The 27,646-nt window shown below is 46.6% G+C and overlaps 1 protein-coding gene across 5 annotated transcripts in view; it reads right to left on the bottom strand.

The window, feature by feature from the left end:
• LOC129815445 (inositol 1,4,5-trisphosphate receptor type 1-like) overlaps positions 1 to 27,646 on the bottom strand; it is a 168,299-nt gene that overhangs the window by 26,843 nt on the left and 113,810 nt on the right. For 4 of the 5 annotated variants that reach the window (XM_055869284.1, XM_055869285.1, XM_055869286.1 and 1 more), the window contains 11 exons: positions 22,827 to 23,010; positions 22,328 to 22,581; positions 19,757 to 19,957; positions 19,014 to 19,124; positions 18,469 to 18,564; positions 16,331 to 16,474; positions 16,032 to 16,139; positions 13,482 to 13,674; positions 11,517 to 11,639; positions 7,342 to 7,517; positions 6,274 to 6,438 (listed from right to left, as the gene is read on the bottom strand). In XM_055869284.1, coding sequence (XP_055725259.1) covers positions 6,274 to 6,438; positions 7,342 to 7,517; positions 11,517 to 11,639; positions 13,482 to 13,674; positions 16,032 to 16,139; positions 16,331 to 16,474; positions 18,469 to 18,564; positions 19,014 to 19,124; positions 19,757 to 19,957; positions 22,328 to 22,581; positions 22,827 to 23,010 — 1,755 coding nt within the window. Of the gene's footprint in view, positions 1 to 6,273; positions 6,439 to 7,341; positions 7,518 to 11,516; positions 11,640 to 13,481; positions 13,675 to 16,031; positions 16,140 to 16,330; positions 16,475 to 18,468; positions 18,565 to 19,013; positions 19,125 to 19,756; positions 19,958 to 22,327; positions 22,582 to 22,826; positions 23,011 to 27,646 lie in introns of those variants that run through there. The other variant, XM_055869289.1, reaches the window with a different exon arrangement.

Raw genomic sequence — 27,646 nt, 5'->3', positions numbered from 1 at the left:
ACCTAATGTAGAAACAGAATGGAAGACAGAAAAATACTTTCTTGGATTTTCTGTTTGGAATGATTCACTTTTTTCTGACCTTTATAGAGGTATTTTTGTCTAGTTTGGAAATATAAGGTTTGTGTGTGTGTGTGGGGGGGATTGATATATTTGTCCAAAAATAGAATAATTTGGATAATTAATTTCCTCTTTTTACGTGGCTCCTTACATAGCTGTTCTATTTTCCAAAACAGATTTCCAGTCCATTTCTCTATGACACCTATAACTTTACATAATAGCAGTATCCTGTCATTCACGTGGAAATCTTCTGCATGTGCATTGGCAGCCGCTGGGCCTTGTAGTTAGATACCGAACAGAAAACATCCACAGACTCTAGCACATGTAGTACGCCTGACACATAAAACACCAGCAAGCATCACTCCACACCCAAATGGGTCTGTCTGCATATGTCTGTCTGGGTCTGTCTGTCTGTGTGTGGCTCTGTGTGTGTGTGTGTGTCTGCCTGTCTGTGTGCGTGTCTGCCTGTCGGTGTGCGTGTGTGTCTGATGGTGTGTGTGTGTCTGACGGTGTGTGTGTGTCTGTCGTTGTGTGTGTTTGTTTGTGTCTGTCTGTCGTTGTGTATGTGTCTGTCGGTGTGTGTCTGTCTGTCGTTGTGTGTGTGTCTGTCGTTGTGTGTGTGTCTGTCGGTGTGTGTGTGTGTGTGTGTCGGTGTGTGTGTGTGTGTGTATGTGTCTGTCGGTGTGTGTGTGTGTCTGTCGGTGTGTGTGTGTGTCTGTCGGTGTGTGTGTGTGTCTGTCGGTGTGTGTGTCTGTCGGTGTGTGTGTGTGTCTGTCAGTGTATGTGTGTGTGTGTCAGTGTATGTGTGTGTGTGTCAGTGTATGTGTGTGTGTGTCAGTGTATGTCGGTGTGTGTCAGTGTATGTCGGTGTGTGTCTGTCTGTCTGTCGGTGTGTGCGTGTGTCTGTCGGTGTGTGCGTGTGTCTGTCTGTCTGTCGGTGTGTGCGTGTGTCTGACGGTGTGTGCGTGTGTGCGCGTGTGTCTGTCGGGGTATGTGTGTGTGTGTGTGTCTGTCGGTGTGTGGGTGTGTGTGTGTCTGTCGGTGTGTGGGTGTGTGTGTGTGTGTCTGTCGGTGTGTGTGTGTGTGTGTGTCTGTCTGTCGGTGTGTGTGTGTGTGTCTGTCTGTCGGTGTGTGTGTGTGTGTCTGTCGGTGTGTGTGTGTGTGTCTGTCTGTCGGTGTGCGTGTGTCTGTCTGTCTGTCTGACGGTGTGTGCGTGTGTCTGTCTGTCGGTGTGTGCGTGTGTCTGCCTGTCTGTCGGTGTGTGCGTGTGTCTGTCTGTCTGTCTGTCTGTCGGTGTGTGCGTGTGTCTGCCTGTCTGTCGGTGTGTGCGTGTGTCTGCCTGTCTGTCGGTGTGTGTGCGTGTGTCTGCCTGTCTGTCGGTGTGTGCGTGTGTCTGCCTGTCTGTCGGTGTGTGCGTGTGTCTGCCTGTCTGTCGGTGTGTGCGTGTGTCTGCCTGTCTGTCGGTGTGTGCGTGTGTCTGCCTGTCTGTCGGTGTGTGCGTGTGTCTATCTGTCTGTCAGTGTGTGCGTGTGTCTGTCTGTCTGTCGGTGTGTGTGTGTGTCTGTCTGTCATTGTGTGTGTGTCTGTCTGTCATTGTGTGTGTGTGTGTGTGTCTGTCTGTCATTGTCTGTCTGTCATTGTGTGTGTGTGTGTGTGTGTGGGTGTGTCTGTCGTTGTGTGTGTGTGTCTGTCGTTGTGTGTGTGTGTGTCTGTCGTTGTGTGTGTGTGTGTGTGCGTCTGTCGTTGTGTGTGTGTGTGCGTCTGTCGTTGTGTGTGTGTGTGTGTGTGTCTGTCGTTGTGTGTGTGTGTGTGTGTGCGTCTGTCGTTGTGTGTGTGTGTGTGTGTCTGTCGTTGTGTGTGTGTGTGTCTGTCGTTGTGTGTGTGTGTGTGTCTGTGTGTGTGTGTCTGTCGTTGTGTGTGTGTGTGTGTGTCTGTCATTGTGTGTGTGTGTGTGTCTGTCATTGTGTGTGTGTGTGTGTCTGTCATTGTGTGTGTGTGTGTCTGTCATTGTGTGTGTGTGTGTCTGCCGTTGTGTGTGTGTGTGTGTGTGTCTGTCGTTGTGTGTGTGTGTGTGTGTCTGTCGTTGTGTGTGTGTGTGTGTCTGTCGTTGTCGTTGTGTGTGTGTCTGTCTGTCATTGTGTGTGTGTCTCTGTGTGTGTGTGTGTTTCTGCCTGTCTGTGTGCGTGTCTGTGTGCGTGTCTGCCTGTCGGTGTGTGTGTGTGTGTGTGTGACGGTGTGTGTGTGTCTATCGTTGTGTGTGTTTGTTTGTGTCTGTCTGTCGTTGTGTATGTGTCTGTCAGTGTGTGTGTGTGTCTGTCTGTCATTGTGTGTGTGTCTGTCTGTCATTGTGTGTGTGTGTGTGTGTGTGTCTGTCTGTCATTGTCTGTCTGTCATTGTGTGTGTGTGTGTGTGTGTCTGTCGTTGTGTGTGTGTGTGTCTGTCGTTGTGTGTGTGTGTCTGTCGTTGTGTGTGTGTGTGTGCGTCTGTCGTTGTGTGTGTGTGTGTGCGTCTGTCGTTGTGTGTGTGTGTGTGTGCGTCTGTCGTTGTGTGTGTGTGTGTGTGTGTGTGTCTGTCGTTGTGTGTGTGTGTGTGTCTGTGTGTGTGTGTCTGTCGTTGTGTGTGTGTGTGTGTCTGTCATTGTGTGTGTGTGTGTGTGTCTGTCATTGTGTGTGTGTGTGTGTCTGTCATTGTGTGTGTGTGTGTGTCTGTCATTGTGTGTGTGTGTGTGTCTGTCGTTGTGTGTGTGTGTGTGTCTGTCGTTGTGTGTGTGTGTGTCTGTCGTTGTCGTTGTGTGTGTGTCTGTCGTTGTCGTTGTGTGTGTGTCTGTCTGTCATTGTGTGTGTGTCTCTGTGTGTGTGTGTGTGTGTCTGCCTGTCTGTGTGCGTGTCTGTGTGCGTGTCTGCCTGTCGGTGTGTGTGTGTGTGTGTGTGTGACGGTGTGTGTGTGTCTATCGTTGTGTGTGTTTGTTGGTGTCTGTCTGTCGTTGTGTATGTGTCTGTCGGTGTGTGTGTGTGTGTCTGTCGGTGTGTGTGTGTGTGTCTGTCGGTGTGTGTGTGTGTGTGTCTGTCGGTGTGTGTGTGTGTGTGTGTCTGTCGGTGTGTGTGTGTGTGTCTGTCGATGTGTGTGTCTGTCAGTGTGTATGTCTGTCAGTGTGTGTACGTGTGTCTGCCTGTCTGTCGGTGTGTGTGCGTCTGTCTGTCTGTCTGTCATTGTGTGTGTGTGTGTCTGTCGTTGTGTGTGTGTGTGTGTCTGTCGTTGTGTGTGTGTGTGTGTGTGTCTGTCGTTGTGTGTGTGTGTGTGTCTGTCGTTGTGTGTGTGTGTGTGTGTGTGTGTCTGTCGTTGTGTGTGTGTGTGTGTGTCTGTCGTTGTGTGTGTGTGTGTGTCTGTCGTTGTGTGTGTGTGTGTGTGTCTGTCGTTGTGTGTGTGTGTGTGTGTGTGTCTGTCGTCGTGTGTGTGTGTGTGTGTGTCTGTCGTCGTGTGTGTGTGTGTGTGTGTCTGTGTGTGTGTGTCTGTCGGTGTGTGTGTGTGTGTGTGTGTGTGTCTGCCGTTGTGTGTGTGTGTGTGTCTGTCGTTGTGTGTGTGTGTGTGTCTGTCGTTGTGTGTGTGTGTGTGTGTGTGTCTGTCGTTGTGTGTGTGTGTGTCTGTCGTTGTGTGTGTGTTTGTGTCTGTCAGTGTGTGTGTGTGTGTGTGTCTGTCGTTGTGTGTGTGTGTGTCTGTCGTTGTGTGTGTGTGTGTGTCTGTCGTTGTCATTGTGTGTGTGTCTGTCTGTCATTGTGTGTGTGTGTGTGTCTGTCTGTCATTGTGTGTGTGTCTGTCTGTCATTGTGTGTGTGTGTGTGTGTGTGTGTCTGTCGTTGTGTGTGCGTGTGTGTGTGTGTGTGCGTGTGCCCGTCTGTCATTGTGTGTGCGTGTCTGTGTGTGTGCGTGTGCCCGTCTGTCATTGTGTGTGCGTGTCTGTGTGTGTGCGTGTGCCCGTCTGTCATTGTGTGTCCTTCTGTGTGTGTGCGTGTGCCCGTCTGTCATTGTGTGTCCTTCTGTGTGTGTGCGTGTGCCCTTCTGTCATTGTGTGTCCGTCTGTGTGTGCCTGCGTGCGTCCGTCTCTGTGTGTGCCTGCGTGTGCGTGTGTGTGTGCCTGCGTGTGCGTGTGTGTGTGCCTGCGTGTGCGTGTGTGTGTGCCTGCGTGTGTGTGTGCGTGCGTGTGTGCGTGTGTGTGTGCCTGCGTGCGTCCGTCTGTGTGTGTGCCTGCGTGCGTCCGTCTGTGTGTGCGTGCGTGCGTGTCTGTGTGCCTGCGTGCGTGCGTGTGTGTGTGCCTGCGTGCGTCCGTCTGTGTGTGTGCCTGCGTGCGTCCGTCTGTGTGTGTGCCTGCGTGCGTCCGTCTGTGTGTGCCTGCGTGCGTGCGTGTGTGTGTGCCTGCGTGTGCGTGTGTGTGTGCCTGCGTGTGCGTGTCTGTGTGCCTGCGTGTGCGTGTCTGTGTGCCTGCGTGCGCGTGTCTGTGTGCCTGCGTGCGCGTGTCTGTGTGCCTGCGTGCGCGTGTGTGCGCGCCTGCGTGCGCGTGTGTGCGCGTGCGTGCCTCCGTCTGCCTGTCTCCGTCTGCCTGTCTCCGTCTGCCTGTCTCCGTCTGCCTGTCTCCGTCTGCCTGTCTCCGTCTGCCTGTCTCCGTCTGCCTGTCTCCGTCTGCCTGTCTCCGTCTGCCTGTCTCCGTCTGCCTGTCTCCGTCTGCCTGTCTCCGTCTGCCTGTCTCCGTCTGTGTCTCCGTCTGCCTGTCTCCGTCTGTGTCTCCGTCTGTGTCTCCGTCTGTGTCTCCGTCTGTGTCTCCGTCTGCCTGTCTCCGTCTGTGTCTCCGTCTGTGTCTCCGTCTGTGTCTCCGTCTGTGTCTCCGTCTGTGTCTCCGTCTGTGTCTCCGTCTGTGTCTCCGTCTGTCTGTCTGTGTCTCCGTCTGTCTGTCTGTGTCTCCGTCTGTCTGTCTGTGTCTCCGTCTGTCTGTCTGTCTGTGTCTCCGTCTGTCTGTCTGTCTGTGTCTCCGTCTGTCTGTCTGTCTGTGTCTCCGTCTGTCTGTCTGTCTGTGTCTCCGTCTGTCTGTCTGTCTGTGTCTCCGTCTGTCTGTCTGTCTGTGTCTCCGTCTGTCTGTCTGTCTGTGTCTCCGTCTGTCTGTCTGTCTGTGTCTCCGTCTGTCTGTCTGTCTGTGTCTCCGTCTGTCTGTCTGTCTGTGTCTCCGTCTGTCTGTCTGTCTGTGTCTCCGTCTGTCTGTCTGTCTGTGTCTCCGTCTGTCTGTCTGTCTGTGTCTCCGTCTGTCTGTGTGTCTGTGTCTCCGTCTGTCTGTGTGTCTGTGTCTCCGTCTGTCTGTGTGTCTGTGTCTCCGTCTGTCTGTGTCTCCGTCTGTCTGTCTGTCTGTGTCTCCGTCTGTCTGTCTGTCTGTGTCTCCGTCTGTCTGTCTGTCTGTGTCTCCGTCTGTCTGTCTGTCTGTGTCTCCGTCTGTCTGTCTGTGTCTCCGTCTGTCTGTCTGTGTCTCCGTCTGTCTGTCTGTCTGTGTCTCCGTCTGTCTGTCTGTCTGTGTCTCCGTCTGTCTGTCTGTCTGTGTCTCCGTCTGTCTGTCTGTGTCTCCGTCTGTCTGTCTGTGTCTCCGTCTGTCTGTCTGTGTCTCCGTCTGTCTGTCTGTGTCTCCGTCTGTCTGTCTGTGTCTCCGTCTGTCTGTCTGTGTCTCCGTCTGTCTGTCTGTGTCTCCGTCTGTCTGTCTGTGTCTCCGTCTGTCTGTCTGTGTCTCCGTCTGTCTGTCTGTGTCTCCGTCTGTCTGTCTGTGTCTCCGTCTGTCTGTCTGTGTCTCCGTCTGTCTGTCTGTGTCTCCGTCTGTCTGTCTGTGTCTCCGTCTGTCTGTCTGTGTCTCCGTTTGTCTGTCTGTGTCTCCGTTTGTCTGTCTGTGTCTCTGTCTGTCTGTCTGTGTCTCTGTCTGTCTGTCTGTGTCTCTGTCTGTCTGTGTCTCTGTCTGTCTGTGTCTCTGTTTGTCTGTGTCTCTGTTTGTCTGTCTGTGTCTGTGTGTGTCTGCCTTAAATATGTCCTGAGACTGTGCTCGGAGCCACACCAAAGGCTTTTGAACTAGAGTTTGGACATTGAGGTTTATACCAACATTAGCTTATTCTGCTAGACAGCTTCCTATTAAGTATGACTGTGTGTTCACCAGCAGCCATATACATTAATATACAGAATATACATGTAAATATACCAGTAGGCTGTAGAAGAAGACATGGACGAAGACCCCCAGGCTACAGATGATGAGGTACATAAGATGGTAAAGGAACTCAACGTCCAGGATCATGGCCTTGTAGCCTCGCGTGAACGTCCCTTTGTTCCCCACAAAACTCATCAAGAAGATGATCTTATTACAGACCTGCAGGGACAGGAGACATTCATATTTATTAGCATTATTATTTTATCTAACCTTTATTTAACCAGGAAGTCCCATTGAGGTCAGAAGACCTCTTTCACAAGAGAGACCTGACCAATAATGGATTGTGAGGTAACGCTTAACTTAAAGTATCCAGCCATAATTCTGTATAACTCGTTAAAGACAGAAAAAGGCTAATTCGTGCTTATAACAAGGCCTATAATATGTTGTTTCTATGCATAAAATGTGAATATATTCATAGGACATGCACTACATGACATTCCATGATGACCATCAGACACAATGTGATCCTACAGAACAGGCATTTCATGGACCAACAGTGGATTGTTCTTAGCAGTATAGTAGGAGTTGTAGTAGTACTGGGGTTCAGTAGATGGATGTGGGATTGCTATCTATCCCCCAGCCACAGGGAGGGAGGGAGACCGAGGGAGGAGAGACCGAGGGAGGATGGGAATGCAAAAGGGGCCAGTTGAGGACATAGGGGGAGTGGGCAGCGGGCCGTGTATAAGGGGCAGTTCCAGGGAATTTTGGGCAGCTGCATGGGTGGTGTCAGCCTCCAGCGTCTAGTGACGCATTTCACAGCCGACCGACCACACACTCAGGCCGTGCCAGGCCAGCCAGGGAGTCAGGCCAGGGGGTTACGCCATAGGCAGAATGGGCACTGGAGTGGGTATGGGCTGGGGCGTGAGGGAGGTCTACATGGGGACAGGGTGTGTGGGTAGTGGGTACGTATGGATGAATGTGGTGTGAGGGGGGCATGAGGAGAGAGGGGGGCTACTGAAGGCTAGCAAGGCTATCTGGATTGACATTGGAGAACATGGAAATTAAGATTTAGTGTCGGACCACAATATAGTCAAACACACACGTTTCCCAAAGAAGACGTACGTTAAAGGCTCCAAGCAAGAAGAGGGTGGGCTCCAGGCCCACAGAGAAGATGAGGCGGAGGATGGTGGCAATGATGAGGGTGCGAACCCCAAGGTGCTGGGGCATGGCCACCACGATAGCCAACGATGCCAACATACCCAACCAGAGCAGGGCAGACAGTTGGGGCTCCAGGGTACCTAGGAAGGATACACACAATGTCAGCCTGCACACCCCACAATGTCAGCCTGCACACCCCACCATGTCAGCCTGCACACCCCACCATGTCAGCCTGCACACCCCACAATGTCAGCCTGCACACCCCACCATGTCAGCCTGCACACCCCACCATGTCAGCCTGCACACCCCACCATGTCAGCCTGCACACCCCACCATGTCAGCCTGCACACCCCACCATGTCAGCCTGCACACCCCACCATGTCAGCTTGCACCCCCCACCATGTCAGCTTGCACCCCCCACCATGTCAGCCTGCACACCCCATCATGTCAGCCTGCACACCCCACCATGTCAGCCTGCACACCCCACCATGTCAGCCTGCACACCCCACCATGTCAGCCTGCACACCCCACCATGTCAGCCTGCACACCCCACCATGTCAGCCTGCACACCCCACCATGTCAGCCTGCACCCCCCACCATGTCAGCCTGCACCCCCCACCATGTCAGCCTGCACCCCCCACCATGTCAGCCTGCACCCCCCACCATGTCAGCCTGCACCCCCCACCATGTCAGCCTGCACCCCCCACCATGTCAGCCTGCACCCCCCACCATGTCAGCCTGCACCCCCCACCATGTCAGCCTGCACCCCCCACCATGTCAGCCTGCACCCCCCACCATGTCAGCCTGCCACCCCACCATGTCAGCCTGCACACCCCACCATGTCAGCCTGCACACCCCACCATGTCAGCCTGCACACCCCACCATGTCAGCCTGCACACCCCACCATGTCAGCCTGCACACCCCACCATGTCAGCCTGCACACCCCACCATGTCAGCCTGCACACCCCACCATGTCAGCCTGCACACCCCACCATGTCAGCCTGCACACCCCACCATGTCAGCCTGCACACCCCACCATGTCAGCCTGCACCCCCCACCATGTCAGCCTGCACACCCCACCATGTCAGCCTGCACACCCCACCATGTCAGCCTGCACACCCCACCATGTCAGCCTGCACACCCCACCATGTCAGCCTGCACACCCCACCATGTCAGCCTGCACACCCCACCATGTCAGCCTGCACACCCCACCATGTCAGCCTGCACACCCCACCATGTCAGCCTGCACACCCCACCATGTCAGCCTGCACACCCCACTTCCACATAAGAATAATGCAATAAATTACACAACTTGCTTCTGTAACTGTCCCCAGTCACTAAACCTGGGGCTTACTGCAGGCAGGCATGTGCTAAGGGGGGACAGGAAGAAATGGGAGGCGGGGGGGGTAGAACTAGGGAAGAAACAAAGAGAGAGAAAGCGAGAGAGAGCGAGACAGAGACAGAGAGACAGAGAGAGAGGACAGTAATCGCCCCTCATTTCTTGTCCCTGTAGAGGTCACATGACAAGTGACACTTAAATAACTACTGCCGTCTTTAAAAATACTCTGCTGAAAGATTCATGAGGAATGGACTGACTGTCTGGGGTCTGCATTCACTGAAAGATTCATGAGGAATGGACTGACTGTCTGGGGTCTGCATTCACTGAAAGATTCATGAGGAATGGACTGACTGTCTGGGGTCTGCATTCACTGAAAGATTCATGAGGAATGGACTGACTGTCTGGGGTCTGCATTCACTGAAAGATTCATGAGGAATGGACTGACTGTCTGGGGTCTGCATTCACTGAAAGATTCATGAGGAATGGACTGACTGTCTGGGGTCTGCATTCACTGAAAGATTCATGAGGAATGGACTGACTGTCTGGGGTCTGCATTCACTGAAAGATTCATGAGGAATGGACTGACTGTCTGGGGTCTGCATTCACTGAAAGATTCATGAGGAATGGACTGACTGTCTGGGGTCTGCATTCACTGAAAGATTCATGAGGAATGGACTGACTGTCTGGGGTCTGCATTCACTGAAAGATTCATGAGGAATGGACTGACTGTCTGGGGTCTGCATTCACTGAAAGATTCATGAGGAATGGACTGACTGTCTGGGGTCTGCATTCACTGAAAGATTCATGAGGAATGGACTGACTGTCTGGGGTCTGCATTCACTGAAAGATTCATGAGGAATGGACTGACTGTCTGGGGTCTGCATTCACTGCTGGAGGTGTGTGTTGGGGGGCGGAGGGAGAAATACAGGCATGATGTGAAAGTTTGTGTGCATGTACTGTATGTGTGATAAGAGCTTAATGTATAGTGTCTGCAGGCGCGTGTACTGTATGTGTTGTGTCAGGCTAGGTGTGTGGGGTCCTGAGTGACATAAGCTCCTACTTGTCAACAGGCAGGCAGCGGCACACACTGATCTAGTTTGAGCACTCTTATCTCATTTCTATCCCTCATTCCAGAGCGGTGGGGGGGAGATGGAGGCCCTGAGTAATAAAGCAATAAACAGAATTCCTGAACCAGGCCAAAGGTATGTGGGGCCTCACGTGATCATCTTACCCCCCTTCACACAGCTCTAATGTACCGTAGGGCGGGAAACACACACACACACTGGGCTGAACTGTGCAGTGCTATATTACTGTTGTAGTCTACAGAAGAGGCCTCATCCACAGCCATGCTGCTCCACTCAGTTACAGTAGTTAGTGTGACTGTGTATAATAGCATTCATGTACATTGGAATGGGGTTGATGAGGATTACTTTTCCACATGATAACGTCTCTAGTTTTTGAGAGAGAGAGACAGAAAAAGAAAACTAGAGACAGAGATTTTTAGCCTATGCTCCTGATCCCAGGCAGGTGACCTGAGGTCAGAGGTCAATAGGTCAGAGGAAGAAGTGAAAGACAGAGCTCACTGGGTCAGGGGGAGTTTGGGAAGGGAAGGCCAAGCAAAGGATTTTGTTTCACTTCCCAGAGCCCAAAATGTCTCAACGGGAATATTTGACATTCTAAACCACAGAGATGGGTATGCCCGGGACCTATACTTACTGCTGCACTGTTTGGAAATATCTACGCTTGTGAAGAAGTAATGAAGTTAGCATATGGCAAAATTGTATATGTATAGCGTCAATCCCTCACATTGAAATACTCATTGCTAATAATATTATTGTCCTGTGTTTACACAGATACAATTTCCCCCCATACAAAATTGTACAATACATTTAACTTGAGTGTGAGTACCATTTGTGTTGCATAATTATGGAAATAATGTGTTATCTAAATAAGCCTCTATAAATAGAACTGTGTAGAACACAGTGTAATATAAACACATCAGTCCATCGTCAATTATTTGAACTAAATGCTCCACAGTTATTGTGCACTCATAATGTTCCATAATGAAAAAGTAGAGGCACACGTATAAAACGCACAAAAGAGAGAAAAATATTGCAGCCATCCAGTTGCACTGAGAAACATGTAGAAGTCTATGTGATACAGTGCAACTGGGCCGGATCATATCACAGAGACTTGAGCCGTCCTCTGTTCTTCCTGTTTTCAGCCCTCAGTGTTGTGTGTGCGACTCACGCAACCATCCTCTGACCCGATGTTCTACACCAGCACTTCAAAGGGATATACAAACATGCTTGATGGCTCTGAAGGGAACAGAGCCGGGGCCGGAGCGCCCACATAAACAGACCATGGCATCAACACACATGAAAGAATCCAGAATGGAAACAGCGAAAACCTGAAATCTCTTAAAACTCCTTCGTATACAGGGAAGAGTCTGAGCATTGATATGATGTCCCTAGTGACCAGGTACATGTAGACAACGGTTTTCTTAAACCAACACTACCTGCATAGACAGAATGAATGAATAGCACAATCAGATTGAAAAGGACATAGCTACAGCTTGAACCTATGTTCTACCTTTCAAAATGAATGAAATACCCTGATGTCCATCCAGGGTTAGTTTTAACTGTGGCTTGACAATCAAGGGGTCAAGGCTTTGGGATGGGTCAAGGCTTTGGGAGGGGTCAAGGGTTTGGGAGGGGTCAAGAGTTTGGGAGGGGTCAAGGCTTTGGGAGGGGTTAGGGGTTAAAGGTGAAAGCTTGAAGGTTGCTGGCACGTGACTGACCTTCACGCAACCCCTCCAGGGGATAGAAGAAGGCCACAAGCAGGTTCATGAGGACGGCCAGGTTGAAGGAGATGTTACTCCAGAACGACATGTTCCTGGAACACCAGTACAACACGGGCTGGGCTAGAGGGAGGGAAGGGGTAGGGAGAGGAGAGAAGGAGGGAAGGGGTAGGGAGAGGAGAGAAGGAGGGAAGGGGTAGGGAGAGGAGAGAAGGAGGGAAGGGGTAGGGAGAGGAGAGAAGGAGGGAAGGGGTAGGGAGAGGAGAGGGAGGGAAGGGGTAGGGAGAGGAGAGAAGGAGGGAAGGGGTAGGGAGAGGAGAGAAGGAGGGAAGGGGTAGGGAGAGGAGAGAAGGAGGGAAGGGGTAGGGAGAGGAGAGAAGGAGGGAAGGGGTAGGGAGAGGAGAGGGAGGGTAGGGGTAGGGAGAGGAGAGGGAGGGAAGGGGTAGGGAGAGGAAAGGGGTAGGGAGAGGAGAGAAGGAGGGAAGGGGTAGGGAGAGGAGAGAAGGAGGGAAGGGGTAGGGAGAGGAGAGAAGGAGGGAAGGGGTAGGGAGAGGAGAGGGAGGGAAGGGGTAGGGAGAGGAGAGGGAGGGAAGGGGTAGGGAGAGGAGAGAAGGAGGGAAGGGGTAGGGAGAGGAGAGGGAGGGAAGGGGTAGGGAGAGGAGAGAAGGAGGGAAGGGGTAGGGAGAGGAGAGAAGGAGGGAAGGGGTAGGGAGAGGAGAGAAGGAGGGAAGGGGTAGGGAGAGGAGAGAAGGAGGGAAGGGGTAGGGAGAGGAGAGAAGGAGGGAAGGGGTAGGGAGAGGAGAGAAGGAGGGAAGGGGTAGGGAGAGGAGAGGGAGGGAAGGGGTAGGGAGAGGAGAGAGGGAGGGAGGGAAGGGGTAGGGAGAGGGGGGAGAGAGAGAGAGAACAACAATTTTAAAAGAGAATGGGAAATAAACTTGGCATTACACATTTTACCAATAACAGAAAATCTATTGGGTATTTCCTTGTTTGGTATGATACTTTACATCAGGCTCAGTATATCCTGCAGTACTCATAGCTGGAGGGCAGTGGTGTGTGAAGCTGTGCGATACAGAGTATCAGTGCCTCGTACTGTAAGTGTGCAATAATAAAAAGGCTCGGTACTAAAGCACATACATTTTTATAATAGAATAAAGTTTTCAATAGACAAATATTACACTTTTAACAGGTAACATTTATAGAATTGAGTGAAGAAAAAGTAGTCTTTATGTATTTTTATTAGAAGTTTAAGCTGGGAGGAAAAAAACCACAAAGGCAGCGGGAGTTGAATGTCTCTGCTGTTCATGTTGGTTTAGGACTAGACACCCATGAGGAACGCGACCTTTAGACATCTCACTGTAACCTTTCCTCTATTGAAGCTGGCTGTCTTCTCCCCTCCCCACAGCTGACAGCCAATCTGGCATGCTGGCCCTGTTTATAGACGCTATTCTGTGTCGCTTTTTATATTGGTTTTATTGGAAAATAGAAAATAGACAAGGGACTTTTCTCTTTCTCTCTGACAGTGACAGAGAAGTGTGTGGGCATGTGTCTCTGTGGATCCACAATGGGTGTGTGCGTGTGTGTGTAGTGTGTGTGAGAGAGTGTGTGCGACTGTAAATGTGTGTGTCTGTGTGCGCTGTGCTCTCAGTTGTGATTCATACTGTTTCACGGCTCAGATGTAGTGGAAAGCCCCTACAGCCCACTGACAGACTGACAATGGAAAGAAGAGGTGTAATAGTGAAACACTAACCTCTGCCAAAACACACAGAGTTAGGATGATACTGGCTCTATTAACACTAGCCCTGCGACAGCAACATTAAAACCCTTTCTCAGCTCCTCTGGGTCACGACATGAGATCACTAGCAAGTTTTGGCATAACACACAACTTTTATTTAGACTGCATCAAGTTAATGCAGTAACATTTTAGAGGAAGTAGATGAATATCAATTGAAGAGCTACTGTAGCTACCTCGTAGTTTCTTCTGCCAGTTCATCTCATTGAAGAGGTTCTCAGCGCTGAGGAAGAAGTCGTTGATCTTGCTGCCCTGCTCGTCCCTCTCTGTGGTATAATACACCCTCAGTTTGGACTCACAGGTCAGGAACTCACAGATGTTGGGCACAGGGAACACTATCTCCTCCATGGTGCGGTCATGACGCACGATCTGAGAGGACACACACAGGAACACACGCAGTCACTTTCAGCTCCATAGGTATAGAGTGTACCAGCCACTTAGGCCCCAGGTTGGGGAGCACGAGTGTGCCTGGACAGTGTAATTTAGCCCCAGGCTTGGAGCATTCGATTAGGCCTCAGATTTAGAAGAACTGAAATCTCTCTAAGGCAGTGTTTCCCAATCCTGGTCCTGGAGACCCAAAGGGGTACACATTTAGGTTTTTATAATAACACATACATATAACAAACACACATCGACCTATCTACAGTTGAAGTCGGAAGTTTACATACACTTAGGTTGGAGTCACTAAAACTTATTTTTCAACCGCTCCACAAATTTCTTGTTAACAAACTATAGTTTTGATAAGTCGGTTAGGACATCTACTTTGTGCATGACAAGTAATGTTTCCAACAATTGTTTACAGACAGATTATTTCACTTATAATTCACTGTATCACAATTCCAGTGTGTCAGAAAATCACATACACTAAGTTGACTGTCCTTTAAACAGCTTGGAAAATTCCAGAAAATGATGTCATGGCTTTAGAAGCTTCTGACAGGCTAATTGATATCATGAGTCAATTGGAGGTGTACCTGTGGATGTATTTCAAGGTCGACCTTCAAACGCAGTGCCTCTTTGCTTGACATCATGGGAAAATCAAAAGAAATCTGCAAAAGACCTCAGACAAAGAAAATGTAGACCTCCACAAGTCTGGTTCATCCTTGGAATCAATTTCCAAACGCCTGAAGGTACCACGTTCATCTGTACAAACAATAGTACGCAAGTATAAACACCATGGGACCACGCAGCCGCTCAGGAAGGAGACGCGTTCTGTCTCCTAGAGATGAACGTACTTTGGTGCGAAAAGTGCAAATCAATCCCAGAACAACAGCAAAGGACCTTGTGGAGATGCTGGAGGAAACAGGTATAAAAGTATTTATTTCCACAGTAAAACGAGTCCTATATCAACATAACCTGAAATGCCGCTCAGCAAGGAAAAATCCACTGCTCCAAAACCGCCATCAAAAGCCAGACTACGGTTTGCAACTGCACAAAGATCATACTTTTTGGAGAAATGTTCTCTGGTGTGATGAAACAAAAATAAAACAGTTTGACCATAATGACCATCGTCATTATGGTCATGAGGAAAAAGGGGGAGGCTTGCAAGCCGAAGAACACCATCCCAACCGTGAAGCATGGGGGTGGCAGCATCATGTTGTGGGGTTGCTTTGCTGCAGGATGGAATGGTGCACTTCACAAAATAGATGGCATCATGAGGAAAAAAAATGATGTGGATATATTGAAGCAACATCTCAAGACATCAGTCAGGAAGTTAAAGCTTGGTTGCAAATGGATCTTCCAAATGGACAATGACCCCAAGCATACTTCCAAAGTTGTGGCAAAATGGCTTAAGGACAACAAAGTCAAGGTATTGGAGTGGTACAAAGCCCTGACCTCAATCCCGTAGAAAATTTGTGGGCAGAACTGAAAAAGCGTGTGTGAGAAAGGAGGCCTACAAACCTGACTCAGTTACACCAGCTCTTTTAGGAGGAATGGGCCAAAATTCACCCAACTTGTTGTGGAAGGCTACCCGAAACGTTTGACCCAAGTTAAACAATTTAAAGGCAATGCTACCAAATACTAATTGAGTGTATGTAAACTTCTGACCCACTGGGAATGTGATGAAAAAAATAAAAGCTGAAATAAATCACTCTCCCCCCTATTATTCTGACATTTCACATTCTTAAAATAAAGTGGCGATCCTAACTGACCTAAGACAGGGAATTTTCACTAGGATTAAATGCCAGGAATTGTGAAAAACGGAGTTTAAATGTACTTGGTTAAGGTGTATGTAAACTTCCGACTTCAAACGGTATATACATATATACTGTACATACACAAACACACACATTTTTGATGCACAAAACAACTTAGGCAACAGGGATCTTGATCCAAGAGGAGATTGAATGTCTCTGCTGTAACCAATAAGCTTGATCTTGACATCTAGCCTCTTAGCTAGCAAACCAAATGCATAGCTTGAGCCCTGAGAAGGATATCATTTATGATACATCTTAGATTTCTTATAGTTAAACTTAACTGAGCGTGCGTGGTGTTACACACACTCCCGTGAGGCTGGTATTGAAAATCGGAAACGGTAAGGAAAATCATACTGTTGGTATTTTGAAATACCCCGGTATACGGTATATTGCCCAAGCTTAATGTGCACCCCTTTTGGTCCCCAGGACCAGGATTGGGAAACACTGCTCTACTGCAAAAGGACACATTTGTGTCAATGACAATTAAAGATATTCAGTTAGTAAACTGTGTGAGTGTATGATGTCACTGACCTCTATCTGAGCAGTGTGTTTGGCGTAGAACTCCAGAGCCTCGTCTCCCTCTCCGTTGGTCCCGCCTGGCTTCAGCATCACCTGCAGCTCCTTGTTGTGGCGCGCCAACTACAGGGTTCAAAGGTCAAATAAGGGGTGAAAAATTGCTCGTGAGGAGTATGGGCAGGTAAGACAGGAGACTGCATCTGACTCTGCTGAGTGTACTTGTATACCTCAAATGGTTGTATCCAATGGTTGGTTATCCAAAAAACATGTGTATCTAAATGTGTCATTGGGGTCAACTAGGCCCTGAACACTACCTGGTGGGCCAGGATGTAGATGTTGTGGCCTACGTTCCTGGGGGATGCAGCATCATGCTCCTCTTCCTCCCCACTATCGTCCTCCTCTTCGGGATCCTCAAACTCCACCTCTCCCTGCAGGTAGGCCTTCTTGATCACCTCCACCTGAGGATCCCACCACCCACAGAACCATTACCTGCTTTATACCTGACCAGAAACACTGACTTTCTCAGGAGGATAGAACTACACTGAACAAAAATATCAATGCAACTTGTAAGATTTTACCGAGTTACAGTTCATATAAGGAAATCCGTGAATTTAAATATATTCATTGGGCTCTAATCCATGGATTTCACATGACTGGGAATACAGATATGCATCTGTTGGTCACAGATACTTTAAAAGAAAGGTAGGAGCGTGGATCAGAAAACCAGGCAGTATCTGGTGTGACCTCCATTCACCTCATGCAGCGTGACATCTCCTTTTGCATAGAGTTGATCAGGCTTTTGATTGTGGCCTGTGGAATGTTGTCCCAATCCACTTCATAGGCTGTTCGAAGTTGCTGGATATTGGTGATATTGTCATACAGGTCGATCCAGAGCATCCCAAACATGCTCAATGGGTGACATGTCTGGTGAGTATGCAGGCCATAGAAGAACTGGGACATTTTCAGCTTCCAGGAATTGTGTACAGATCCTTGCAACATGGGGCTGTGCATTATCACGCTGAAACGGATGAATGGCAAAACAATGGGCCCTTGGGATCCAGACACGGTATCTCTGTGCATTGCCATCGATAAAATGCAATTGTGTTCGTTGTCCGTAGCTTAACCATAACACCATAATAATACCATAATAATACCATAACCCCACCGCCCTTATTGGGCACTCTGTACACAACGTTGACATCAGCAAACCTCTTGCCCACACGACACCATACACGCTGTCTACCATCTGCCTGGTACAGTTGAAACTGGGATTCAACCGTGAAGAGCACACATCTCCAACGTCCCAGTGACCATTGAAGGTGAGCAATTGCCCACTGAAGTGGGTTACGACGCCAAACTGTAGTCAGGTCAAGGCCATGGTGAGGACGACGACCACACAGATGAGACGGTTTCTGACAGTTTGTGCAAAACTTCCTCGGTTGTGTAAACCCACAGTTTAATCAGCTGTCCGGGTGGCTGGTCTCAGACGATCCCGGAGGTGAAGAAGCCGGAGGTCCTTGGCTAGCGTGGTTACACGTGGTCTGCGGTTGTGAGGACGGTTGGACGTACCGTCAAAATCTCTAAAACGACAGAGGAGGCTTATGGTAACATTACATTATCTGGCAACAGCTCTGGTGGGCATTCCTGCAGTCAGCATTCCATTAGCACGCTCCCTCAAAACTTGGGACATCTGTGACATTGTGTTGTGTGACAAAACTGCACATTGTAAAGTGACCTTGACTTGTCCACACCACAAAGTGAACCTGTGTAATGGCCATGCTGTTTAATTTTGATATGCCACACATGTCAGGTGGATGGATAATCTTGGCAAAGGAGAAATGCTCACTAAGAGAGATGTAAACAAATTTGTGTGTATGGAAAATGTATGGGATTTTCTATTATTATTTTACCCCCCTTTTCGATCTTGTCTCATTGCTGCAACTCCCCAACGGGCTCAGGAGGCGAAGGTTGAGTTATGCAACCCGCAAAACCACGCTTCTTAACACACGCCCGCACCAATGTGTTGGAGGAAACACAGTTCAACTGACAACCAAATTCAGTTTGCATGCGTCCGGCCCGCCACAAGGAGACACTAGAGCGTGATGTAGTAAAGTAAAGCCCCCCCGACCAAAACCCCCTAACCCGGATGACGCTGGGTCAACTGTGCACCAGGGTCTGTAGTGACGCCTCAAGCACTGCGATGCAGTGCCTTAATCGCAGTGCCTTAGACCACTGCGCCACTTGGGAGGCCCTATGTATAGGATTTTATATTGCAGCTCATGAAACATGGAACCAACACTTTACATGTTGCGTTTATATGTTTGTTCAGTGGAGGGGGGTGAATGATTACTTTTTTCAGGTGAATGGGGACGTCTGGGAATAAAAGGGGATTTGTGGGGACGAATGGGGACTAGTATGGACACGTAGAGTTTTGTAGAGACACGAGGCTCACCAGCTCCTTCGGCCTCATGTTGTACAGGATTCTCTCAGCGTTCTCACTGTCATGGCGACTCTCCATGATAGCCAGCAACAGCTTGGAGGCATTGTTCTATGAGAGATGGAGAAATAAGTTTCCATGATATTAAACCATTATGCCCTTGTAATGAGATATGTCTAAAGTTAAAGATCAAATCCTTTCTGAGATGTTTCTGTTCCTCCCAAATAAAACAGACAGAATCCACAGGGCTTAGGGGGGGAAATGCACTCTGCAGATATTTGCTTTGGCACCTAAGGTGCTAGCTTAGGAGAGATGAATGAGTTGTCCAGGTTTCAAAAGCAGCAACACACTGTTTTTGAAGTTCCACTCAGGGTTTAGTAGTTATTAGAGTACGGGGTAAAGCTGCTTTACTACTAGTACAGTAGGCCTAGTGTGGAGACCCAGGCTGCTTCCAAAATGGCACCCTATTCCCTATATTGTACACTAATCTGGTCAAAAGTACAGCTCTAAATAGAGAATAAGATGCCATTTCAGACGTAGACCCAATGAGGAGGCCTCACCTTGAGTTCCAGCACCAGGTCCATCCTCTTCTTCCCCAGTGGGTTGATGTCATTCAGGATCAGGGCGATGATGATGTCAATGCCGTTGGACTCATGGGTGGCTATGCAGTTCTGCAAGGAAACAAGAACTTGGGTAAATTTTATAAAAGGCACTGAGGAGGACAACACTAGATCAAGAACTACACATGTCAGGACCCTCTCAATCCACCCATTGACAGTAGAAGTAGTATGGATGGAAATGGACCCAGGACAGGAGTCCATAACTGGTTCCTATGGTATGCACATGTGCTTGTAGCTAGTTCTTATGACAGGGTTCTCAAACTGGCGGCCCAGTTACTGTTGGACATAAAAAAACTGTAAAAATACCAGGAAATCAGCTCCAAGTGATTTTAATTTGGGAAATCTGTTCAAGTATTTCCAAGCATAATAGACAAGTGATCATATACAAATGTAAGCAACGTTTGAAATGATGATGTTTAGTTAAATATTATATATTTTTGGGCTTCTTGCGGTCAATTTGCAGTCTACAAATGATTTGTAATTATGTTCCGGCCCCCGAACCATCCGCTCAAGAAAAAGATGAGCCCGCGGCTGAATCTAGTTGATGATCCCTGTCTTATGGGACGGACCCACACTATCTGCTAGTTCTAATGAGAACATGACAAAGGCCCATAGCTAATTAGTTCAAATGACAAGGGCAGTTAACTTGTAGTAGTTCTAAAGGCAAAGACACATCCTAGTACCTGGTTCTCGTGGCAGGGTCCCTGGCAGTACTCTGTCAGGCTCTCTACTGCCTGGTTGATGAGAGCCACGTTCTTTTCATTGATGTAGAGTCCTAGTAGCCCCAGGCCTCCCGTGGTGCTGCCACAGATACAGTCCAGGAACTGCAGCGTCTCACACACCAGGTTATAGTTGTTCTTGTTGTTCTGACACCGAAGGAAGTTCTGAAGAGGAACGAGGCAAGTGTGAGGGAATGGAAAGGGCAGGAAACAACAGAATGCAAAGTCAATGTATTTTATACACACTATGTTTTACTTCACAGGAAAACAATCCCACCTGACATTGTGTATTGAATTTTTTATTTTTATATATTTTATTTATTTAACCTTTATATAACTAGGCAAGTCAGTTAAGAACAAATTCTCATTTACAATGACGGCCTACCCCGGCCAAACCCGGGTCAATTGTACGCCGCCCTATGGGACTCCAAATCACGGCCGAATCCGAATGTGATGCAGCCTGGATTTGAACCAGGGACTGCAGTGATGCCTCTTGCACTGAGATGCAGTGTCTTAGACCGCTGCGCCACTCAGGATCAGAAAGGGAAAGGGAAATATTGAAAGGGAAATATGCATTGAAAGTGTGTCTGACTCTGAACTGAAAATGAGGACAGGGTGACCCTGACTCCTTAGACTCCACAGAGAACATCTGTGTATGAGTCACTGGGTAATCATGACCATTGTGTTGAGTTAACTGTTAGATCAGAGACGTGACAGCCAGGCCTTCACTGAATATAACCATCTCTCTCATTACTCTCGATGATCCTCCCACCATCTTTGGCCCATGGGAGACGACGCATATCAGTTCAGACGGTGAATACACAGCAGCAGCCCACACAGACTTAGAGGTCGACCGATTATGATTTTTCAGCGCTGATACCGATACCAATTATTGGAGGACCAAAAAAAGCAGATTTTATATATATATATATTTGTAATAATGACAATTACAACAATAATGAATGAACACTTTTATTTTAACTTAATATAATACATAAATAAAATCAATTTAGTCTCAAATAAATAATGAAACATGTTCAATTCGGTTTAAATAATGCAAAAACAGTGTTGGAGAAGAAAGTAAAAGGGCAAAATGTCAAAAAGTTTAAAAAAAATAAAAAAATGTAAAAAAGCTAACGTTTAAGTTCCTTGCTCAGAACATGAGACCATATGAAAGCTGGTGGTTCCTTTTAACACGAGTCTTCAATATTCTCAGGTAAGATGTTTTAGGTTGTAGTTATTATAGGAATTGTAGGACTATTTCTCTCTATACCATTTGTATTTCATTTACCTTTGACTATTGGATGTTCTTATAGGCACTATAGTATTGCCAGTCTAATCTCGGGAGTTGATAGGCTTGAAGTCATAAACAGCGCTGTGCTTCAAGCATTGCGAAGGAGCTTTTGGCAAACGCAGGAAAGTACTGTTTGAATGAATGCTTACGAGCCTGCTGCTGCCTACCACTGCTCAGTCAGACTGCTCTATCAAATATCAAATCATAGACTTAATTATAATAAACACACAGAAATACGAGCCTTAGGTCATTAATATGGTCAAATCCGGAAACTATCATTTCGAAAACAAAACGTTTATTCTTTCAGTGAAATACGGAACCGTTCTGTATTTTATTGACGGGTGGCATCCCTAAGTCTAAATATTGCTGTTACATTGTACAACCTTCAATGTTATGTCATAATGATGTAAAATTCTGGCAAATTAATTACGGTCTTTGTTAGGAAGAAATGGTCTTCACACAGTTCGTACTGAGCCAGGCGGCCCAAACTGCTGCATATCCCCTGACTCTGCTTGCACAGAACGCAAGAGCAATGACACAATTTCCCTAGTTAATATTGCCTGCTAACATTAATTTATTTCAACTAAATATGCAGGTTTAAAAAAAATATACTTGTGTATTGATTTTAAGAAAGGCATTGATGTTTATGGTTAGGTACATTGGTGCAACGACAGTGCCATTTTTTGCAAATGCGCTTGTTATATAATCACCTGTTTGGGGAAGAAGGCTGCGATTCGATGATAAATTAAAAGGCACCACATTGATTATATGCAATGCAGGACAAGCTAGTTAACCTAGTAATATCATCAACCATGCGTAGTTAACTAGTGATTATGTTAAGATTCATTGTTTTTTATAAGTTTAATTCTAGCTAGCAACTTACTTTGGCTCCTTGCTGCACTCGCGTAATAGGTGGTCAGCCTGCCACGCAGTCTCCTCGTGGAGTGCAATGTAACCGGCCATAATCAGCGTCTAAAAACGCCGATTACCGATTTTTATGAAAACTTGAAATTGGCCCTAATTAATCGGCCATGCCAGCTATTGACTAACCAGCCTACGTAGTAGGAAATTCTGAGCAAACAAAGTAATGATTAACGCAAAACTATCCATAAAAAAAGCTAAGTAAAGCAAGATGCATGCCCTCCTCAGCACCTCCATCTTACCTCACGTAAGGTATAAATAAGACTAAAGAGGCCGTGTCTGAGGGCTGGCTCCCCCTGGTGTTGGGCTGGTTGACTGACCTGCAGGTCTCGGTTGTGGTTCTCACAGAGCAGCTGGAGGAAGCGCAGGATAGGCTGCATGATGACGATGATAAAGCTCATCTCTCCATCGTCCTGGCCCTTGTCCCCGGTGCTGGGTGTGCCATCAGCCGTAGAGAAGTGGTCATCGGGGTCGGCCTCACGGCGGTATGAGTTGAAGGCTTTCTTAGTGGCCGACGAGGCCTCCAGCAGCTGCTCTCTTGCCTCATCTGTCACCAGTACCGCTGAGTCTTTGGCTGCAGAGACACAGGGAGGGGAGGGGAGGTCAACAGAACCAGCCCACAAAGTCTATAAATCATTACAAAACTAGGTACTGGGGTAAAAAAAAATACTTCTTCATGGCAGTTATTTTTATATTGCTAACGTGTTCAGAGAGAAATTGACCTTAGATAAGTGTCTATGTGTAACTTCATCCTACTCCAATACAAAACCCATTAACAGCTGATATGAGAAGGCATTTTGATTTTGGTTGACCTCTGACCTTTCTTGCGGACGGGCACATCCTTGTCAGGGGCGTCGTCGTCTCTCTTCCTGTTGCCGAGGTCGCTGGTGTTGACCGTCACCGTGGCTTTAATCTCCAGCTGGGCAAGCTTCATCCGGTCATAGAACACACGGAAAAACTTCTCTGACTTCTTGTCCTCCGTCAGACGGCAGATGAAGGAACGCTAGCACAAAAGGAAAACAAAAAGGTATAGGGAAGTAACGTTATTTGCAATTAAAGATTAGGAACGTTATTTCACGCCACATGCTTGTGTATTGTTGTGTGTAGCCTACTTTAGCAAATAAATTACAACAGACATTGTTGAAGGCTCAGTTGGTTACGTGGAGCAAAGTGTTCACAACACCACAGTTGTGGGTTTGATTCCCGAATAGTAGAAATAGATGTGATAACTAAGACAGCTTTGGATAAAAGCATCTGCTAAACGACCATTGGTCAAAACACAGAGGTTCAGGTAATTGATCTAATTGATCAAAATAAGACAGTGCTACTGTAAACACAGCAGAGCAGGCCTAAGTACATATCATTAACATACACACTCGCTGCAGCACATACTTCAGACAAGGGAAGTTTAAGTCATGTGCATAGGTACTTTAACACTGAATACTACCATTGAGATGGTAATGGACCTAAAGCCACCTACGTAGTCACTTGGTTTGTTTCTCCACACGCCATTTAAAGTCATGAGAAGAATGATCGAAAATGCATTGTTTTTTACCCTATTCTACTGTGCAAACAGTCTATGACAACACACGGGATTCAAGACCGGGTTTCTTTATTTCTCTCTCTCTTTATTGCTGTGTGCCCCATGCATGCAGAAAATCATTAGACCACGACCATAGTCAGCCTCAGCCTGTTATCTGGTCAGTCTACTGGGAGGGAGAGACTCCAAACCAATGGCAGAACAGGCCAGGTCACACTGCTTAGGATGAAAAACGACACGAGTGGATGAAGCCTGCCCTACTTACACAGATAGAGGGGGGAGCGAGAGATGAAGGGAAGGAGGGAGGGAGACAGAAACACAGGGAGAGAGAGGGGGGAGAGGGTGGAGGGAGAGAGGAAGGGAAGGAGGGAGGGAGACAGAAACACAGGGAGAGAGAGGGGGGAGAGGGTGGAGGGAGAGAGGAAGGGAAGGAGGGAGGGAGACAGAAACAGGGAGAGAGAGGGGGGAGAGGGTGGAGGGAGAGAGGAAGGGGAGGAGGGAGGGAGACAGAAACACAGGGAGAGAGAGGGGGGAGAGGGTGGAGGGAGAGAGGAAGGGAAGGAGGGAGGGAGACAGAAACACAGGGAGAGAGAGGGGGGAGAGGGTGGAGGGAGAGAGGAAGGGAAGGAGGGAGGGAGACAGAAACACAGGGAGAGAGAGGGGGGAGAGGGTGGAGGGAGAGAGGAAGGGAAGGAGGGAGACAGAAACACAGGGAGTGGAAAAAGGGTGCAAGGAAGAAAATAAGAAAAAAGGTGACGCTTTACTTGACACCCAGCGTCAAAACATGTTATGACAGTCATACATGTCATAATAAGTCATAACAGCTGACATAACTCATAATATGGTCCTAACACTGTCATGACATATTTAGACCTGTTGTGACAAATATTGCGTTACATTATTGCTGGTTATGACACCTACATAAGAGTGTCAAACCCCAAAAACCTACCACATTCCATGACACAATAGCCTACATGTCAAGTGTGTTTATGATTAAAAAGCAACAACTATTGGACCATGTTCAATTACCATTGTAATAGCACACACATTGATGTCAGACATGCACCTACCCAAATGCTCTGTTGCTGATGACTGGGGTGAATGCAGGAGCTGAGGACATGTATGTGATAGGCCTATCTAGCTTATATAATTACGATGGTCATAATGCTTCTTGACAGTGTCATGAAGTGTTATTTCAAATGATGAAAAAAAACAAAGGATTTAAGAAACAAACTTTGAAACGAAAGGAAACTTCTAGGCAGGGAATAAAATAGTTTGAATAAATGTGGGTTTTGACAGTGTTATAACCATATTATGACAGGTTATGTCAGCTGTTATGACATTGTCATAACGTGTTATGACAGTGTCAAAAGTAAAGTGTTACTAGAAAAAATATGAGAGAGATGGAGGGGGAGAGTGAGGGGGAGAAAATGTTATCAGCTGGTATCTAGGCCAGTTCTGAAAGCTTGTTGAAAGCTGAAAGTTCTGAAAGCTTGTTGCATAACTAGACTTAATTCCAGGTTAGGTGTAAACTTTGTTAAACTGGGATAGTGTGTGTGTGCTTAAGGGCTAGTTTAAACCTCTTAAGGATCTCAACAGATCATTGTCCCACCCTCGGGACGGTTGAGCTAATGTGCGCTAATGCGATTAGCATGAGGTTGTAAGTAACAAGAACATTTCCCAGAACATAGACATATCTGATATTGGCAGAAAGCTTAAATTCTTGTAAATCGAACTGCACTGTCCAATTTACAGTAGCTATTACAGTGAAAGAATACCATGCTATTGTTTGAGGAGAGTGCACAGTTATGAACTTGAAAAGTTATTAATAAACTAATTAGGCGCATTTGGGCAGTCTTGAAACAAAACATTTTAACAGAAATGCAATGGTTCATTGGATCAGTCTAAAACTTTGCACATACACTGCTGCCATCTAGTGGCCAGAATCTAAATTGCGCCTGGGCTGGAATAATACATTACGGACTTTCTCTTGCATTTAAAAAACAAGACAAAAAGACATTTGTTTTTTTCTTTGTATTATCTTTTGCCAGATCTAATGTGTTATATTCTCATGCATTAATTTCAGATTTCCACAAACTTCAAAGTGTTTCTTTTCAAATGGTATAAAGAATATGCATATCATTGCTTCAGGTCCTGAGCTACAGGCAGTTAGATTTGGGTGTCATTTTAGGCAAAAAAAATAAAAAAGGGGCGGATCCTTACAGTGTGTGTGTGTGTGCGTGCGTGTGCATGGAGAAGCGGGATTGAAAAACAAATCGTTTTAATCAGTTTGAATAAAGTATAAACCAAATGGACAAACTCCATTTTACGATGTTATTTGAAAAAAGAGATGTGGTATAGAAGGCTTGTTGGCAGGAAGACATTCACTACTTTACCAGTACAATGTTAGAAATGTGAAATTAATTAAACATGCCAATCCTCCTCGGTAAACAGCCCTGGGTCTGCTAACAACACAATTGTGGAGTACTATGTAGCCTGCAGTAATCATTTTCAAATCTGTGCCAAAATATGTTAGTCAAATATATTGTCATAATGTAGACGATAATGAAGATGCAATAGGAATATCACGTTGGCAGTGTTTTCACATATTATTTGTAGCTCACAATGAATCAATGTGGTTGAAAAGATAGCATTTTCAGAGTTTCCAAGCCAACATTTCCAAACAACAGTACATTGCTGACTTGCTAGCAAAACATGGTATATCTATAGCACTTTCAGAAAGTATTCACACCCTTTGACTTTTTCCACATTTTGTTGTGCTACAGGCTGAATTTAAAATTGATTAAATTGAGACTGTGTGCCACACAATACCCAAACATGTCAAAGTGGAATTTTGATTCTTTAAATTTTTACAAATTAATAAAACATTTAAGGCTGAAATGTCTTAAGTATTCAAAAAGTATTCAACCCCTTTTATGGCAAGCCTAAATACATTCAGGAGTAAAAATGTGCTTAACAAGTCGCATAATAATTTTAATGGACTCACTTTGTGTGCAATAATAGTGGGTAACATGATTTTTTACTCTGTACCCCACACATACAGATAATTGTAAGGTCCCTCAGTCGATTAGTGAATTTCAAGCACAGATTCAACCACAGGCCAGGGAGTTTTTCCAATGCCTCGCAAAGGGTAAAACATTTAAAAAATAAAATAGACACTGAATATCACTTTGAGCATGGTGAAGTAAGTTATTAATTACGCTTTGGATGGTGTATCAATACGCCCAGTCACTACAAAGATACAGGCGTCCTTCCTAACTCAGTTACTGGAGTGGAAAGAAACCGCTCAGGGATTTCACCATGAAGCAAATGGTGACTTTAAAACAGTTAGAGTTGAATGGCTGTGATTGGAGAAAACTGAGGACGAATCAACAACATTGTAGTTACTCCACAATACTAACCTAAATGACAGAGTGAAAAGAAGGAAGACTGTATAGAATAAAAATATTGAGTGGCCTAGTTACAGTTTTGACTTAATCGGCTTAAAATCTAAAGTCAAGACTTGAAAATGGCTGTCTAGCAATGATCAACAACATTTACATTTACATTTAAGTCATTTAGCAGACGCTCTTATCCAGAGCGACTTACAAATTGGTGCATTCACCTTATGACATCCAACAACCAACTTGACAGAGTTTGAAGTGTTTAAAAAGAATTATGGAAAAAATATTGTACTAAAATCGTACCCAAAAAGACTCTGTATCTAATCTGTATTTAATCGCTGCCAAAGGTGATTCTAACATGTATTGATTCAGGGGGTTGAATACTTATCTAATCAAGATTCGTGTTACATTTGAAATTCATCTTTAAAAAAGTATTATTTTTCTTCCACTTTGAGATTAGAGTATTTTGTGTAGACCCTATTTAAAAAAATAAATATATATAATCCATTTTAATCCTAATTTGTAACAAAATGTGGAAAAAGTCAAGGGATGCAAATACTTTCTGAAGGCCCTGTATAGCTTCACTTATTGTGAAAGTGATAACTCACTAGATTCTCACCATCATCTTTCCTTAGTATCAAAATATTACGCCGTTTGAACAAAGCAGTATTATGTTGTGTCATGATTAGAGACCT

The sequence above is a fragment of the Salvelinus fontinalis genome, chromosome 18, assembly GCF_029448725.1.
Source record: "Salvelinus fontinalis isolate EN_2023a chromosome 18, ASM2944872v1, whole genome shotgun sequence".
Lineage (NCBI taxonomy): Eukaryota > Metazoa > Chordata > Actinopteri > Salmoniformes > Salmonidae > Salvelinus > Salvelinus fontinalis.
Note: the sequence above shows the minus strand (reverse complement) of the source record. Positions and strands in the feature narration are given on the sequence as shown.